An 18,738-nucleotide genomic window follows, 5' to 3' on the forward strand; every position below is an offset into this window, starting at 1 on the left:
CTTCCGCGTACTCGTGGCGGCCCTACACGATATTAGGCAGGTGTACCAGTTTCTTTGGCTATTAAGTGTATTTACATAACAGGGGCACTATAAAAAGAAAAGACTCTCCCTTTCTTTCGTAATCTAACAAGGAAGGACAAGCAGAGAGTTGTGGTGGCAGGTAGTAGACAAAGCGAGACGTAAACTCACGGCGTGCTCGCCCAGGTTCCTGACGCGGCAGTGCAGGTAGGCGGTGTCCCCCAGCAGAGCCGTCACGTTGGTCACCTGCCCAGCGTCGAACTCCGGCTCCGGCGGGCCGGAAGGCTGTCTGGAGGAGGCCCGCGGCGTCGTCTGCGGCTCCGCCAGGAAGTCACCTGTCGAGGATCAGTGGGTCACCAGCACCAGCTTGTGTGACGAGTGAAGTACACCGTGTTGCGCAAACAAGAAGGACACAAAATTTGTGAAATACACTCCTGGAAATGGAAAAAAGAACACATTGACACCGGTGTGTCAGACCCACCATACTTGCTCCGGACACTGCGAGAGGGCTGTACAAGCAATGATCACACGCACGGCACAGCGGACACACCAGGAACCGCGGTGTTGGCCGTCGAATGGCGCTAGCTGCGCAGCATTTGTGCACCGCCGCCGTCAGTGTCAGCCAGTTTGCCGTGGCATACGGAGCTCCATCGCAGTCTTTAACACTGGTAGCATGCCGCGACAGCGTGGACGTGAACCGTATGTGCAGTTGACGGACTTTGAGCGAGGGCGTATAGTGGGCATGCGGGAGGCCGGGTGGACGTACCGCCGAATTGCTCAACACGTGGGGCGTGAGGTCTCCACAGTACATCGATGTTGTCGCCAGTGGTCGGCGGAAGGTGCACGTGCCCGTCGACCTGGGACCGGACCGCAGCGACGCACGGATGCACGCCAAGACCGTAGGATCCTACGCAGTGCCGTAGGGGACCGCACCGCCACTTCCCAGCAAATTAGGGACACTGTTGCTCCTGGGGTATCGGCGAGGACCATTCGCAACCGTCTCCATGAAGCTGGGCTACGGTCCCGCACACCGTTAGGCCGTCTTCCGCTCACGCCCCAACATCGTGCAGCCCGCTTCCAGTGGTGTCGCGACAGGCGTGAATGGAGGGACGAATGGAGACGTGTCGTCTTCAGCGATGAGAGTCGCTTCTGCCTTGGTGCCAATGATGGTCGTATGCGTGTTTGGAGCCGTGCAAGTGAGCGCCACAATCAGGACTGCATACGACCGAGGCACACAGGGCCAACACCCGGCATCATGGTGTGGGGAGCGATCTCCTACACTGGCCGTACACCACTGGTGATCGTCGAGGGGACACTGAATAGTGCACGGTACATCCAAACCGTCATCGAACCCATCGTTCTACCATTCCTAGACCGGCAAGGGAACTTGCTGTTCCAACAGGACAATGCACGTCCGCATGTATCCAGTGCCACCCAACGTGCTCTAGAAGGTGTAAGTCAACTACCCTGGCCAGCAAGATCTCCGTATCTGTCCCCCATTGAGAATGTTTGGGACTGGATGAAGCGTCGTCTCACGCGGTCTGCACGTCCAGCACGAACGCTGGTCCAACTGAGGCGCCAGGTGGAAATGGCATGGTAAGCCGTTCCACAGGACTACATCCAGCATCTCTACGATCGTCTCCATGGGAGAATAGCAGCCTGCATTGCTGCGAAAGGTGGATATACACTGTACTAATGCCGACATTGTGCATGCTCTGTTGCCTGTGTCTATGTGCCTGTGGTTCTGTCAGTGTGATCATGTGATGTATCTGACCCCAGGAATGTGTCAATAAAGTTTCCCCTTCCTGGGACAATGAATTCACGGTGTTCTTATTTCAATTTCCAGGAGTGTACATTCTCAAAAAAATGAAAGTAAACAGAAAGGCGACGCCCGACGAAGGAGTAACCCGAATGGGACGGAAATCGGTAGTTGCGGCGTACACTTAGAGACAAACGCAAGATTACAATTTCAGATGAAATGGATGATTTATTCAAGAGAAAGAGCTTCACAAATTAAGCATGTCAGTAACAGTTTCAAAACCTTCAACATCGCAGCGCGTCATCAATCATTGTTTAATATATTAAAAAACTAAAAACCTGCCTCGATGGCGAAAAAAGCACCTAGTGTTAAGTGTTAACCCAGGTTTCGGCGTAGGTAACTACACCCTCTTCAGAACAACAGTAAAACCCAAAGTGCCTAAGAGGACCTTTGTCAATGATTAAAAGAACACCATAGCTATACATTTATAAACGAATAAGAAAAGGAAAATTCAAACAGTACAAATGTACAAAGTCAAAACCACCACTTAACTTAATGGTCGCTCCACCTCACACCGGCCTATGTTCAATGGGCCATGACCCGCCATAAACTGCAGCCAGAAACGGTCGCTCACTTACAAGCCTGACACGCTATCTATGCACATGCGCAAGACAAGGGAAGTTACTTGAATGCGTATGCACATACGAATACGAGAAAGCTTATACATCGGTCGGGGCTAAATAGCCCATATATTCCCAACCGTGGATCAATGTATATAAAAAAATGAAATGGATAGAACAAGAGACGAGCTAAATAGGAGATGAAACCTAAAAATTACCGCACACGGTTGCTTATGCTAGTAAAGAAACTTATATATGAAGCTACCTATGACAACAGGAGGAACTCTTTAAACAGTTGATAAGACAAATGTATAACAAGAAAATAAATAAAAATAATATTACGTCTTCCAACCAAGGGGATGCGTTAGATGACAAACAGGTGGCAACAATATCTATCCCTTACATAGGCAATATAAGTTACAAATTGGGGCGTTTACTCCGAGCCCATAATTTCAGAGTTGCCTATTCTACTAATAATAATTTACATAAGAATTTAATTCACTCCTTGCAGAGTAAGTACGATAAACTTTCCCAATCAGGACTATATAAAATTACATGCGGGGATCGTCCAAAATTTTACATCGGGCAGACGGGGCGAGCTCTGGGTCTCAGGTATAAAGAGCATATCCCTACTAGAAGCGGTGACGGTACTACGGGCTCTACTTATGCGGAACACCTTGTGCAAACGGCTCATGCGCCGAGCCCTCCAGCTAATATCGAGTTACTTCATGCCGAGGTTAAGGGCTTGAAACTGGATGTTTTGGAGGAAATGCAGATCGTTAAGCATCTGCAACATGTTAAAGACAATATCCTCAATGACCAACTCCTACTAAGAAATAGAAATTTTTTGAAGGTTTCGCGCCTTTACTTTGTTCTTCATACTTGTAAACCTGATGATCTGGGGATTATCACATTCGTGCGCTGATTGGCGAGCGTGGGTGGTCAGGCTGTTCATCTTCTTTCTTTTTATCCTCATTTTCCTTTTACAATGAAGGTGATTTTAGCCCGTTGAATACCTCACGTTTTATCCCTATATATTACCACGACGTCTTTAGATTACGTCCCCTCAGCCCCTCCCCCAGGCTAACTACTGGCTTTAGGTATAGTTTTTAAGAGTTCCTCCCGTTGTTATTGGTAGCTTCGTATATAACTTTCTGTACTACCATAAGCAACCGAGTGCCGTTATTTTTAGGTTTCATCTCCTATTTAGCTCGTCTCTTGTTCTATACATTTCATTTTTGTGATATACGTTGATCCTCGGTTGGGAATATGTGGGCTATTTAGCCCCGACCCATGTATAAACTTTCTCGTATTCGTATGCTCATGCGCATTCAAGTAACTTCCCTTGTCTTGCGCATGTGCATAGATAGCCGGCCGGGGTTGTAAGTGAGCGACCGTTTGTAACTGCAGTTTGTGGCGGGTCATGGTCCATCGAACATAGGGCGGTGTGAGGTGGAGCGTACACCATTAAGTCATGTAGTGGTTTTGACTTTGTAAATATGTACTGCTTGAGTTTTCCTTTTCTTATTCGTTTATAAATGTATAGCTATGGTGTTCTTTTAATTATTGACAAAGGTCTTCTTAGGCACTTGTGGGTTTTATTGTTGTTCTAAAGAAGGTGTAGTTATCAACGCCGAAACCTGGGTTAACACTTAACATTAGGTGTTTTTTTCGCAATCGAGGCGGGTTTTTAGTTTTTTACTATAGTAACGGTTTCCTCCACCTGAGACGCTTTGGTAGCTGTTATTCGGCTTGGCACTGGTCGATACCGATGTTGGATGTCCTCCTGAGGAATCTCGTGCCAAATTGTGTCCAATTAGTGAGTTAGATCGTCAAAATCCCGAGGTAGTAGGAGGGCGTTTTAGTATTGTAACCTATCGATGGTGCTGGAGCAGGTGCCTCGAAGATTCCTGCGGGCACCGCGGGCAGCCCTTTGAGTATCCCTCCAGCAAAGAACCTCCAGGCCGCCGACCATGAAGATCGCAAGGACGACGTTGTAAGCGGCGTGTACTTGCTCGCCAATCTTCTAGTTCAAGATAACTTCCAGTCAAGATTACTTCGTGACGCTAGCTGGTGCCGAATGTTGTGTATGAAGCGGACCCACGGGCCTCATGGAAAAAGAGTGACCCGGCTGAGGCACGCCATTTGCCTCTTAGTCTGATTACGAGGTGTGGCCACTAATTGCAAGCGTTGATCATTCAGGCTGACGTGAGGATCAATGAACTATACTTGACGGGATGTATCTGGAACATCTTAGGTGATTAGAAAGTTAGTAGACAGGAATACAATTAAATACTTAGCTTTAATTCAGCATCATTGGTGAACGTCGATCTTGACTTTGTACAATAATATTTACAAGTGCAGTTATAGACTGAACTGCGAATACTTCTTTACAATTCTGATTGCTTCACACATATAGATCAATTGTCAATGCATAAACTGTATGTGGCGCCTGGCTAGGTCGTAACTACTGACTTAGCTGAAGGCTATGCTAACTAGCGTCTCTGCAAATGAGATCTCTGAAGCTATAACGAGTGAACCATTCCTAATAATGTCGGCTCTAGAACTGGTCAGTGCGCTAGCTTGTCTCGTCAGACCAGTCGTGTGGCGGCACTCGGTCTGTGGCGACTCGTGGGTCCGATGTGTACTGAGGGACCGCGGCCGATTTGAAGCCTACAAGTGTAGTGCCTTGCGGTTAAACCACACCAAATGTTACCCTGTGTTGTTGATAGTTAGCTCTACAGGCAAACATTCAGTGTACTCAGACGCACCCCCGGGACGTGGAGCTACTGATAGCTAGCCACAAGTTCTGAAGAGTGTAGCATTTCCTCACCCAAAAGTTGAGTACAACATATTTCATTAAAGTGCCCTCGACTCAGCTACTCTTCCGGTTGCCAGTCCACATTCGCCTGGCCACCTTCCACCAATTCGTCGCTAGCAACGAGAACATACCATTTGCTTCCTCGGAACGTACGTGCTGCCGACTCGCGTCATAACAGGCCCTGCCCATTGGGCTCCCACGTTTCTCAATCGGCGACAAACGCGACGACATTGATGGCCATGGCAGGCTTGACAAGCACGAAGACAAGCAGAGGAAACTCTGTACCGTTCGGTAGTCACAGTGCCATCGAGCAATATCGCACAGATTATTACGTGACTGGACATTGCATACCACACAGTCACTCATTGAGAGTGAAGAGACCTTTCGATCGCGAAATGCTGATTCTCAGTCCCCCAAATGTGCCAATTTTGCTTATTGACGAACCCATCCAAATGAAATTGGGCTGCTGGCCGCGGTGCCCGAGCAGTTCTAGACGCTTCAGTCCGGAACCGCGAGACTGCTACGGTCGCAGGTTCGAATCCTGTCTCGGGCATGGATGTGTGTGATGTCCTTAGGTTAGTTAGGTTTAAGTAGTTCTAAGTTCTAGGGGGCAAGACCTAAGATGTTAAGTCCCATAGTGCTCAGAGCCATTTGAACCATTTTTGCAAGTGGGCTTCTTCGGTAAACCTAAACATGCATCAGCATGCCAATCCCTATCATACACCGTGGCCAACCGTGCAGTTTGAGTGTCCTATTGCAAACCGTTCAGACGATATGACGATTTTATTTCATATAGTTCAGTAATTGCCACCCTGTAGTTCACATTTAGTTATTGCTACATTATTAGAGTTCTTTTGTGACTCTAAATGAAACAATTGCTATTGTACATTTAAATTATAATAATGAGAGTTTTTCCATTTGTTTCGGTTGCTTTTCCGTTCCGCAAGAATGCTATGTGTGACAAGGGCTGGAGCAACCACCAGTATTTTAAGTAATGACACGGATATGATTGTTTATTCTTGTTAAGTTACCAGCCTCCATACTAAACGATAAAAAGTATCTGGACAGTCTTACGTAATGCCATCAGTAGACATCACGACAGGCGGATTATGCAGTATAAAAATAGGTGGGGAGTAGTAAGAGAATGAGAACAGTGTTTACCGTCCAGTTGGCGGTGAGGTCATTACGGACAAACTCTAATTATAGAGGGATGGAGGAGGAAATCGACAGCGTACTTTCGAAGGAACCATCCCGGCATTTGCCTTAGTGCTTCAGGGGAAACACGGAAAGCGTAAATCAGGGTGGCTGGACGCGGGTTAGAACCGTCATGATGATGACGATTGGTTTGTGGGGCGCTCAACTGTGGTCATCAGTGCCCGCACAAAATCTCAATTTTTACACAGTGCAATCTTTGCACAATGCAATCTAGCCACTGTCAGGAATTATGAGGAGGATCATGAATCGAGGACAACACAAAAGCCCAGTCCCCTGCAGGTAAAAATCACCACCCCGGCCAGGAATTGAACCCGGGACCCCGTGATCCAGACGCAGCGACGCTATCCACTCGACCACGAGCTGCGGACATTTGAACTCTCGTCCTCGCGAATGCGAGTCCAGTGTGCTAACTACTGCGGCACCCTGCTCGGTGCAGGGAGTACTGTGTTGTCAGTAGAGGAGCAGTAACAGCAGAATGGATCGGCCAGCAGAGCTCAGTGACTTCCGACTTGGACTAGTCATTGGAAGTCAGCTGAATAAAAAATCCATCGGGGACATTTTAACCCTTCTACAGCTGCCCAAGGCCTCTGTTGGTGACGTGACTGTGAAGCAGACGGCGAAGGAACAACCACAGCTAAAACAAGACCAGCCAGAACTCATGTTCTATTGGACAGGGGCCGTGGAGCATAGCGGAGAGCAGTTGTAAAAAGTCTCATGAAATCAGCGGAAGAAGTCACTCGTCAGGTGCAAAGTGCTACCAGCAGTCTGTTATAGCACAATGACGGTACGTAGGGAGGTAAGAAGAATAGGGTAAAATGGTCGGGTAACTCCTCGAAGGCCATTCATTTCTGTAGTCGGCGCTAAGTGACATTTCAGGTAGTGTAAAGTGGACCATTGCAAATCGAACGATTAGGGGTGATTACACGCTATATCCTCTGGCAAGTGGATGGATGGTTTTGTGTTTGACGAATTCCAGGAGCAATTTACCTACCATCAAGTGCTGTATGGTGTTGCTGAATGGGGGTATTTATCGTGTTTAGGGTATTGCGGATGGATATGGGCATATGTTACAGCATTGTGTACTGCATACAGTAGAAAAACTGTGCAGACAGGACGGCTGTTTCTTTCGGTGTGACAATTCACCACATAAAAATACGGAATTTGTGAGGCAATGCTTTTTGGACAATTACTGGACAACTACACTCCTGAAAAGGAAGACCTTCCCGGTATGCCGACCTGAACAAGATGAAAAGCCTTTCGGACTAGTTAGAACGTCTACTTCGATTCAGAGCCCAGCTTCCAATGTTACTACTTTCTGTGATTTCGACTCGTGAGAAAGACATGGGCTCCCATTTCCCCACAGAAATGCAGACATCTCACTGGAAATATCCCCAGTGAAGTCGTCATAAATGCGAAGGATGGACATCCCCACATTAATGTCCACTAATAGGCGTCCGCATAATTTTGACCAGATGTGTAGATCAGCATGATAACTCAGCAATTCACACATACGTGTATGTAGAAGGTTCACAGAACTACTTTCGAACTGACGTTGGGAAAGTGAACCCCTAAATCATTTCGTGCGAGCCCTGATTTCTTTTATTATGTTACTAGAGACCCGTTTCGGCTTTGCACAGATAATATCAAGTACGAGAGGCGTTCAACAAATTGTTTTCTCGTCCAGTTTCGTTTGAAAAAATGACGAATTTCTTGTGAGACATCGTGAAAAACTCCCGCTTCAACCCCTATAGTTTCATTCAGTACCTATAGGTGCAAGCTTTATACGTAGCCTTCAAATTGGCGTCTCTAACGGAGGTGCGTTCCAAACAGAGAGCTGTCATTGAGTTTCTTTTGGCGGAAAACCAGAGCATCACAGATACTCATAGGCGTTTGCAAAATGTCTACGCAGACCTGACAGTGAACAAAAGCAGGGTGAGTCGTTGGACGAGGCATCTGTCATCATCGCAACGAGGTCGCACAAACCTGCCCAATCTTCCACGTTCTGGCTGGCGTCACACAACTGTGGCTCCTGAAATGCTGGAAAGTGCGGACACTCTCTTTCGAGGTGATCTACGGATAACGATCAGACACTTTGTCACTCAACTGGAGATTTCCATTGATCGTGCTGACAAACTCGTCCACCAGTTGGGGTACTCAAAGGTATGTGCCGTTGAGTTCCTCGTCGCGTAAGAGAAGACCATGAAAGGCAGCCAAGGATCACTTGTCTGGCCCAATGAAGGATACACTACATCTAACTCAGTATGTGGATGATGTGGAGGTTATTGATGCAGCAAGGCGTTGTCTCCGATTCGGCCAGTAGTGGTATAATGCGGACATGCTCGGCCTCTCTGTAACGCGACGTAAGGCAGCCGCATTGGACCGAGATCATGCTGAAAAATTGTGCTTTGTATGCAAAATAATGGGGAATAATACGGTGTATTACAATCCTGCATAAAACCATAAAAGAAATAATGTGTTGCACTACTTACTGAACGCCTCTTGTATCTACTTCCGGACGGATTGTTGGCGTTGTGCTGTCAAGTGATACACACAAGACTCCATCGTAAATCGATCCATCTATTACTGAAAACCTTGAATTATTTTCTGTGATTAGCATTCACATGCAGATAGAAAAACATGGTGGCGTACTTTAATTAATAACGTGTATGGACGATGCTAATTTCTCCCAATGTAGGTGAAGACGACAGTAAATTTTGACGATCTTGTGTTCCACAATTGCCCCTTGTTAATGTTAACGAAAGACCACCGCATATTTATTAAGGTACATGCATTGTGTCACGACCAGTTCTTTACAATGAATATTGTCAGGTAACACAGCCAATAATCAAGGTAACAAATCGTCACGTAACTGGAAAATTGCGAGCCCTGGACTCGTCTAGTGTACACAACATCCGATCTCTCCATGGCTCACAGCTCGCTGTGCATCTGCCAGGTGGTCGGCAGAGGATCTGTGTCATAATTAAAGCCGTAAAGTTGTTATAATTTTGGGAGGAATTGTTATAAAGACTTTTGGCAGTGTCACCTGATGATGTTTATTGAACGGAACCGTTCGTGACATTAGATTTTCACATTGGGAAACATAAGTTAGTGACTAAAATTCGTTGGAAAGATCTCAACGAAACGTAAAGAAACATTTATTTGGCCCCGTTGCACTAACGTTTCATGAGTTTCGTATATTACCACCTCTAAATATCTCCATTGCTAGTAGACTTTTGCATTCTCTTGTTGTATTAACTATACTGTTACTTAGCGAGTCCACGACCTATCTCAGTTCCGTTTGTAATAAGCTATCAGCTATATACACGGGAGTTGGGACAGACTTCGTCCAGGTGAGCTTCGTCCAGCTGTGCTTTTGCCCGAGATTCATCTCCATGTTCATCACATATCACCTACCCCAGACCTTCATAAGCCTACAACAGGCTCTGAGCACTATGGGACTTAACAGCTATGGTCATCAGTCCCCTAGAACTTAGAACTACTAAAACCTAACTAACCTAAGGACATCACACAACACTCAGTCATCACGAGGCAGAGACACCCCCTGAGGAGCTGCCAAAAATTGCCACAGTGTCGGTATTTCACGTCTCTCTGGCGGGGTATTGGTAAAAGTTTTCAACTAGCAATAATCGCACCTCAGTTATACTTCATTGGTTACGATATTGCCACTGCGCAAAGATTGCCTACAACAGGCAGCTCTATGAATACGACTCTGTTTCCTCTTCTTATATCTTGCATCATTAGCAGCATAGCTATGTCTTTTGATCATTTCTACCTCACAGGATAAGTCGAAGAGAGATGCATTCAGTGACCACCAGAGTTGTGCTTTCCCAAAACACCGGCTTGGTAGATTTGGTACACTACGCAAATGGCGTAGCAAATGGCAGGATTGTTGGCGGCATTGGTAAGGAAAGACACGTTAATGAATATGCGAGAGAAAAACTGAGAGTCGACGAGACACTTTGTTTCTTGTTTGTTTTGCAGTTAATTGCAACCGCTCCTCGTTAAGTGTTAGTCCATTGTGTACTTTATGTCCTGACGAAATATAAATTGCGTTTCATAAGTAATAAAAATTTGCTGACCGCGTAACTTTTGCGTTTTTATGTAACCAGAGTAATCAGTTTTGATGCAAGTACAGTTTACATGCACAAACATGAAAATGTATATAATTATTGTTATTTTGTACGCTCTCCACCATGATGAAAGGCAAGAGATTTCTGCTACTGTAGCTATGTGCGAAAGTTGTTTATGAATATAAGAATCATGTTTTATATAAGCTCGAGGAAGTACTGAAGCAATGTTTGATATGTTTTTTTTTATTTTATCTTTTTTTCGAAATTACGTTTTGTAGAACTAAACTCCTGGAAATGGAAAAAAGAACACATTGACACCGGTGTGTCAGACCCACCATACTTGCTCCGGACACTGCGAGAGGGCTGTACAAGCAATGATCACACGCACGGCACAGCGGACACACCAGGAACCGCGGTGTTGGCCGTCGAATGGCGCTAGCTGCGCAGCATTTGTGCACCGCCGCCGTCAGTGTCAGCCAGTTTGCCGTGGCATACGGAGCTCCATCGCAGTCTTTAACACTGGTAGCATGCCGCGACAGCGTGGACGTGAACCGTATGTGCAGTTGACGGACTTTGAGCGAGGGCGTATAGTGGGCATGCGGGAGGCGGGTGGACGTACCGCCGAATTGCTCAACACGTGGGGCGTGAGGTCTCCACAGTACATCGATGTTGTCGCCAGTGGTCGGCGGAAGGTGCACGTGCCCGTCGACCTGGGACCGGACCGCAGCGACGCACGGATGCACGCCAAGACCGTAGGATCCTACGCAGTGCCGTAGGGGACCGCACCGCCACTTCCCAGCAAATTAGGGACACTGTTGCTCCTGGGGTATCGGCGAGGACCATTCGCAACCGTCTCCATGAAGCTGGGCTACGGTCCCGCACACCGTTAGGCCGTCTTCCGCTCACGCCCCAATATCGTGCAGCCCGCCTCCAGTGGTGTTGCGACAGGCGTGAATGGAGGGACGAATGGAGACGTGTCGTCTTCAGCGATGAGAGTCGCTTCTGGCTTGGTGCCAATGATGGTCGTATGCGTGTTTGGCGCCGTGCAGGTGAGCGCCACAATCAGGACTGCATACGACCGAGGCTCACAGGGCCAACACCCGGCATCATGGTGTGGGGAGCGATCTCCTACACTGGCCGTACACCACTGGTGATCGTCGAGGGGACACTGAATAGTGCACGGTACATCCAAACCGTCATCGAACCCATCGTTCTACCATTCCTAGACCGGCAAGGGAACTTGCTGTTCCAACAGGACAATGCACGTCCGCATGTATCCCGTGCCACCCAACGTGCTCTAGAAGGTGTAAGTCAACTACCCCGGCCAGCAAGATCTCCGGATCTGTCCCCCATTGAGCATGTTTGGGACTGGATGAAGCGTCGTCTCACGCGGTCTGCACGTCCAGCACGAACGCTGGACCAACTGAGGCGCCAGGTGGAAATGGCATGGCAAGCCGTTCCACAGGACTACATCCAGCAACTCTACGATCGTCTCCATGGGAGAATAGCAGCCTGCATTGCTGCGAAAGGTGGATATACACTGTACTAGTGCCGACATTGTGCATGCTCTGTTGCCTGTGTCTATGTGCCTGTGGTTCTGTCAGTGTGATCATGTGATGTATCTGACCCCAGGAATGTGTCAATAAAGTTTCCCCTTCCTGGGACAATGAATTCACGGTGTTCTTATTTCAATTTCCAGGAGTGTATATTATAAATCTGTATCCATTTTCATTTTTACTAGAAGACCGGTGGGTTTCAAATTACAAATGAACAATTTTACAATAAAACCCGAATTAAACATTGACAGTTTTCTATTTGCTATAAATACTGTTCATTTTTATTAACAGAGACGAGGATGACTATGTAGAACAAAAATGTCCCGGAGGTCACGCGGCCCATTACAGTCTTTTTCCTCGAGAAACAGCACAGTCACTGTGGCGCTTCACCTCGGACCACATACGTAGCCTTCCTAACTGGCGTAGCACCCGCTGCATCCTCGCAAAGACTGTATTGTCTATACAATTTTTTTTGTTTTTCTTCAATAAAATTTATATGTAGTATATGTATGTAATTAAGGCTGTAGAAACGTAGCTTGAAAATGCTGTAGTCTTTAATGATGATTGACTTTCAAACAAATCTTTATCGAATATTTCACCCTAATACGGGTTAAATTTCCAAAAATAGAGGAACTCGCATTTCTTTGTTTCTGATCGAGAAACCAAATATCAATTTTAGTAGCTTCAGAATTACCTTACTTGCGTCATATTTGCAAAAACATTGCATCCCCTGTCTCAGCTGCTTTGGGATGGCATTTCGAATAATCTCTTCTTAAATGATGTCTACAGTATAGTATCAACATCCACTCCAAATCTCAAGATTTTATCCTTATCGGTTTGTGCTGCGCTGGACGATGATAAGTGATTCAGTCAGGACATTGCCGTGTATGTACGAGGGTTGAAACTTTAATAGTGGCACCTATTTATGTACAGCTCGTACAAAACAGATACGTGTTTCAAAGTGTTACTGACCTTCAAAGTAGTCACCAGAATTGTGTATAGCCCGTTGCCAGCCATGTGGAAGTCGAGGATACTCTTAGCAGTGCCAGTTGTGTTGACAGTTCGTGCGGCGCGGTCTATTGCCCGATGAATTTGTAGCAGTTCTCAAGCTAATGCCATGAAGTGTTTCCTTCAGTTTAGAAATCAAGCTGAACTTACGAGGGCTTAAGTCAGGGGAGTGCAGTAGGTGGTATAGCACTTAGCACACCCATCAGTCAAAAAAATCAGTAACAGCTTCCACTGTATGTGCTTGAGCATTGTCCTGTAAAATGATGGTCAGGTCCTGCAGAAAGTGTCATCACTTCTATCTCTATGCTGTTCTATTTTGGAATACAACCTACGACCAGCTTAGAGACAGAAGTGATGACAGTTTCTACAGGACCTGACCATCATTTTGCAGGACAATACTCAAGCACGTAATGTGCAAGCTGTTACTGATTTGTTTGACGGATGGGGCTGCTAACTGCTATACTACCTACTGCACTCCCGTGAATTAATCGCTCGTGACTTCAGCTCGATTTCTAAACTAAAGGAAACACGTCACAGTATTCGCTTCAGAACTGCTACAAATTCGTCGGGCAATTGACCGCTCCGCTCGAACTATCGACACTGCAAAAAGTATCCTACGACTTCCACATCGCTAGTTTATACGAAATAAGCGTCAAAGGAAAAAACTACAAAGACGAAACTTGTCTAGCTTGAAGGGGGAAACGAGATGGCACTATGGCTGGCCAGCTAGATGGCGCTGCTATAGGTCAAACTGCGAACATTACGGAAGGCGAACTACTTGCTGTTGAGAGAGATGTCGTTACACGTATTGCCAAATGCACTGAGGTTGACGGATATCATTTTGAGCATTTATTGCATTAATGTGGTATTTACAGGTAATCACGCTGTAACAGCATGCGTTCTCAGAAATGATAATTTCACAAATGTGTATGTATCAGATTCGAACAACCGAAGTAAAATGTTCAAATGTACCTACGTTATGCATTTTAATTTTAAAAAATCTACCTGTTACCAACTGTTCGTCTAAAATTGTGTATATCTTGTAGAAAGGCAGCAGTGCAAATGCGAATATCCAGACACTCCGTTCAACGCATTTTTAAAAGTGACCTCCATATGTATCCATACAAGATGACCTGTGCACAGAAGCTCACTAAAGAACACAAGCAGCAGAGACTACTGTTTGCTCAGTGCGCGGAGGATAGGGGAGAAACTCTCAACAACGTTTGGTTTTCAGACAAGGCGCATTTTCACTTAGACGGTGTGGTTAACAAACAAAATGTACGCTTTTGGGCCACTGAAAACCCACAAGTGCTTCATGAACGACAACCTTATGCTCCGAGGATTACAGCGTGGGCAGCAATTTCCAGTCACGGACTTATTGGACTCTTTTCCTTTGAAGAAACTGTGAACAGCGAGCGTTATTCGAGCATGCTTCGCAATAGCTTCATTCCACAGCTTCTTGCTACTGCCTTGCCCTTCAACACGCAGTGGTTCATGCAAGATGGAGCAAGGCCACATACTGCAAACACTGTGCTGGAGTTTTTACACGAGCATTTCGACATGCGGATCATTTCACCCAGGTTTCCAGGTCGCTTCAATGACGGACAAAATTGGCCCCCAGTAGTCCAGACCTCAATCCATGTGACTTTGTTCTTTGGGGGTACCTAAAGGAAAAAATTTTCCCGAAACGTCCACGTGATTTAATGGAGCTCAGAAGACTTATTCTCCAAGCTTGCAGTGAAATTACGGAAGACGTATGCCGTAGGGTAATCACTAACTTCAGTGTTCGTTTGAAGGAAGTTAGGAAACGAAATGGTGGACATATTGAGCATGTGCTGAGTTGGAACAAATCTCCATGGATGGCCCTTCATTGTAGTATATGGTTCTTTCAGACTGTATTGACAATAAAGTTTATATTCAAAAAGAAACTGGTAACACATTTCGTGCGCCACCCTGTTGTTCCTTCCCTTTCGTTTCCTTTCTACCCCTTCCACCTCCAATTTACATAAAACAATCGATTGTAAAAAAAAAAATACTTAGTTGGTAAGAAGAGCATGTGCTTTCGAATGCATACTTTCGCCGTCCGCCAAACGGTATTGAGTCAGATAATAATACAGATTCTGTAGTTCACTTCAACAACAGTGAGGTAACCACATCGTGGTTTTTTCTTGAAATTGGTTGTGATTCTGCCGAAAATGCAGTATTTCCATAACGAGCTTATTTTTTACATAAGTTGGAAATTATCGAGCTTTTGCTCGAATTGTATATATCCCGAGGGCACACCTTTCCACTGCAGCCCATGTTCATCAATGGTGTACGTTTTTTCCGGGAGAAAACCGTTTCGTTCGGTCTAATTGAAACAATTAATTGAAAATATATACGCGCGAATTGGCTATAAAAAAATTGCGTGGGTAGAGTCCCGGCGTTTACGTGAATATGAAATGGTAAAGAATGAAAAATATTTCAAGGATGTCCGAGGGCGGTAAAACATGAGTCACACGTATACATTTGTACTCTAAACCAAAAACTTCTTTGAGCTTTGTTTTTATTTGTTTCGGAAATCAATGATCTATGGGCGGAAATTCCGCAAATCGGATAATCGGAAGCTTTCTGTACTTGCAAAACAATTTTTTAATTAGAATGCGTGTCTTGGCTGTGCACAAACAAGTGATATTTAGGGGTGAGAAGAATTGCCTCGTTTGTGTTGCTTCCATGTGTGACTGGCACCTTTTTACGGTCGCTATTATCCAGTAAAATTGGGCCAGTCATTCCTAAAACGACTCATCTTCATACATTCTACTGCCGAGAAAAACGCAAGAATGACTTGTAAAATCAATCTTTTGTACCCGGAAGAAATATTTTATTTAGATTAGTAGTGTACACAACAGAATGTATTGTACAGCAAAGTTTGCTTTGTAGGGAGAAAGCTGTAGGCTTCCAATTACTGTTGAATAATGGTGTTTTAACGATGACTTCATAAATCTGCTTCCTTATACTCGAAACTTACATGCTTATTTCTGTAAGAATTTATATACACACTATAGCATTAGTAAAGATTTATGTGTTGGATTTATACGAGTCTTTCGCTTCCTGTACAGTTTTTACCTTCTACAGCTGGAGGTTATTAACTGATGTCTTAACACTTGTCCTATGCTTTTTTCGCTTTCGCTTTCAGCGTTTTCCATACGTTCTTTTTTTCGCCGGTTCTGCGGAGAACTTCCACATTCCTTATGTTATCATTCCACCAGATTTTTCAACATCGATCTGTTGCACCAAATTTCAAACGCTTTCATTTTCTTCATTCCTCATTTTCCCACAGTCTGTGATTCACTACCATTCGAAGTGTATATTCTTTGCCTGAAATTCCCTCTTGTATTCCATAACCACGGTGATGTCCATTCTCATACGTTTACTTGGTGCACTTCTGTTGTACACTATACATCGAGGAAGAACGACATTTTTATTATTGGCAAAATTAAGTTGACAGTGTGTTCACCAATAAAATCAAAGGTGGTCATTACATACAGAATGAAAATTCAGAATCGTGAGAACTGAATGCTGCCTTCGACTGACGTTTCACTTCCGTTCTTAAAGTTTAAGAGCCCGAATTTCTTGCAAAAATGTGGGCACCGACTGTTAAAGTCTAAGATTTCTTCTGAATTCACCACGTGGACCGTACGTTGTTGTTCTTCGCATAGTTACGAATGACGACCCCCTGCTCAACTTCACCGTACACAGGAGAAGAGGCCATTCAAAATTAGTGAAGATGAAGTTGGATTCCTGTGTCAACACTAGCTTCAGGAGGGGTGCACTCCAGCACAATATGATGCATCTACCCAGCAGAGCTACAAACCACACTAAAACATTTTTGCCAAAGAACTTTGGCAAAAGTCTCTTAGAAATAATGGATTTCATTTAATAAGCTGACATCTTTTTCAAGGTCTTGGTGTTCTCCGTGATGACCCTTTTTTGTGACGAAATTCAAACGAGTATTAAAAATGAAACTAACACCTCGAAGAACGGATGCAAAATGAATTAAGTTAGACTCATGAATTAAACGGATCACCCAGTGCACAACGTCGCATTACGACTAGAGCGACCTGTCAATGCCCGATTGTTAATTATTCCGGATTATGAAGGTCAGTTCATAGAACCTGCTTTAAAAAAAAGGTCATAAGCAAACGCTGTAGTTTTTACGTAGAAAAAAGGTAACTATAGTGCATTAGTCACAACAGGAGATATTACAGTGTAAAAAAATTAAAAGTATATATTACTTTTCTGTACAAACAAAATTGAATTAACAGTCGAATAATGTACTGCACTATTAATTAAGTTAAATTCTCAAAGTTTTAGAAGATTTCAATACACGTAAATAATTAATTGTACACCACTTAAGATAAAAGAGACATTTGACTTCAAAACATAAAGAAGAAGCTAATTAATAAAAACTGTTGCATAAAAAAGAAGCTAATTAATAAAAACTGGTGCAGTTTAATGGGTATCACTGTCTTTAGGAACAGACAGTTATCTAACGTTGTCGACGGCGTCGAATATGACGGACTGATATCTGTCACCGATAGTTTAGCTGAACTTCTTTTCTGAGCCCTCTGGAACATTGCAGAAACGCTAACTTGTTTTTTAGATTGAGTTCTTTTCTGACAAAAATTATTTTGTAGGGACGTGCAGATTCATAACATTTGAAGTGTTGTATTGTTGGCCACTCTCAGTCAAATTCGTAAAAGTTTTCATGGCTTCTGAAACCTCAGCCTATGAGATGTTTCGTGACTCTCAGTTTCTGGTGCCTCCTTTGGGATGAAAACATCTTGTAGTATCATATCGTCAGTCAGCCCTGTTTCGGTAGCTAAATTTCTATCAGTTATCATTATTCATCTTCTTATGTTGAAAAGGGACTCAGTTCATTTCTAATTGCAGAGAGTTAAAGAACTTCATCTGTGGGCAGATGTAATTTTTTGCGAAAAAATTGGCCTTTTCTCTTAACATATCTGCGTCATTTGCTTCCCCATCCGCTCTCTCAGAACTGATCCACGGGTACAAAACTATATCTGCAGTTTCTAACTTAGGATTTTTTGAGATGTTGCCTAATGTCTAGGCGTTTAATTGAACCACATTATGAAATTTTTTTTAGTTCTTCTTCGTTTTTTAATATCATGTATAGCTGAAGAAGTGATATTAAATTCACTCATAATATTGCGTTGGTCTCATGTTTTCCAGTCTCCTTAAGAGATTCAGTTTTTGGTGGATTCACAACGTCCGATGTTTTCGTTTCGTCGCTTTAGGCGCACTTTGCTCTGTTTCGAAAATACATTCACTCTACGTACGAACTTTTTACTGTCGTACAGTCTGTTTGACAGTCGTACATGTATCTGTGTATTGATATAGTACAATCACTTTATTAAGTAAATAATACATAAAATCTCAAAGCTCTGGCACGAATGCAAGTACTGTTAATTTAGGCCTTGTAAACGAAGAATCGCTGTTGCTGGCACGAACCTAGAAGTGCAACCGGATTATCTTGGCAACAAATAATCGCTTTGTACGGCACTATCTTCGGGACCGCCAGAAATCACTTCTGTTTTACTCGATGACATTCCGTCAATTATTACGCGCTGCGACCTCTGTGACCGGAAAT

The 18,738-nt window shown here is 44.5% G+C and overlaps 1 protein-coding gene and 1 non-coding gene across 2 annotated transcripts in view; both read right to left on the bottom strand.

Moving 5' to 3' along the window:
- LOC126191212 (hemicentin-1-like) overlaps positions 1-18,738 on the bottom strand; it is a 314,593-nt gene that overhangs the window by 101,283 nt on the left and 194,572 nt on the right. Inside the window, exon 4 of the mRNA XM_049932012.1 lies at positions 190-353. Within this exon, the coding sequence (XP_049787969.1) occupies positions 190-353 (164 nt within the window). The remainder of the gene's footprint in view (positions 1-189; positions 354-18,738) is intronic.
- Positions 9,992-10,131, bottom strand: LOC126090318 (U4 spliceosomal RNA). The gene has a single exon (XR_007521163.1). It is a non-coding gene; the product is annotated as a U4 spliceosomal RNA (small nuclear RNA).

This window comes from Schistocerca cancellata, chromosome 6, assembly GCF_023864275.1.
Source record: "Schistocerca cancellata isolate TAMUIC-IGC-003103 chromosome 6, iqSchCanc2.1, whole genome shotgun sequence".
In the NCBI taxonomy this organism is placed as follows: domain Eukaryota; kingdom Metazoa; phylum Arthropoda; class Insecta; order Orthoptera; family Acrididae; genus Schistocerca; species Schistocerca cancellata.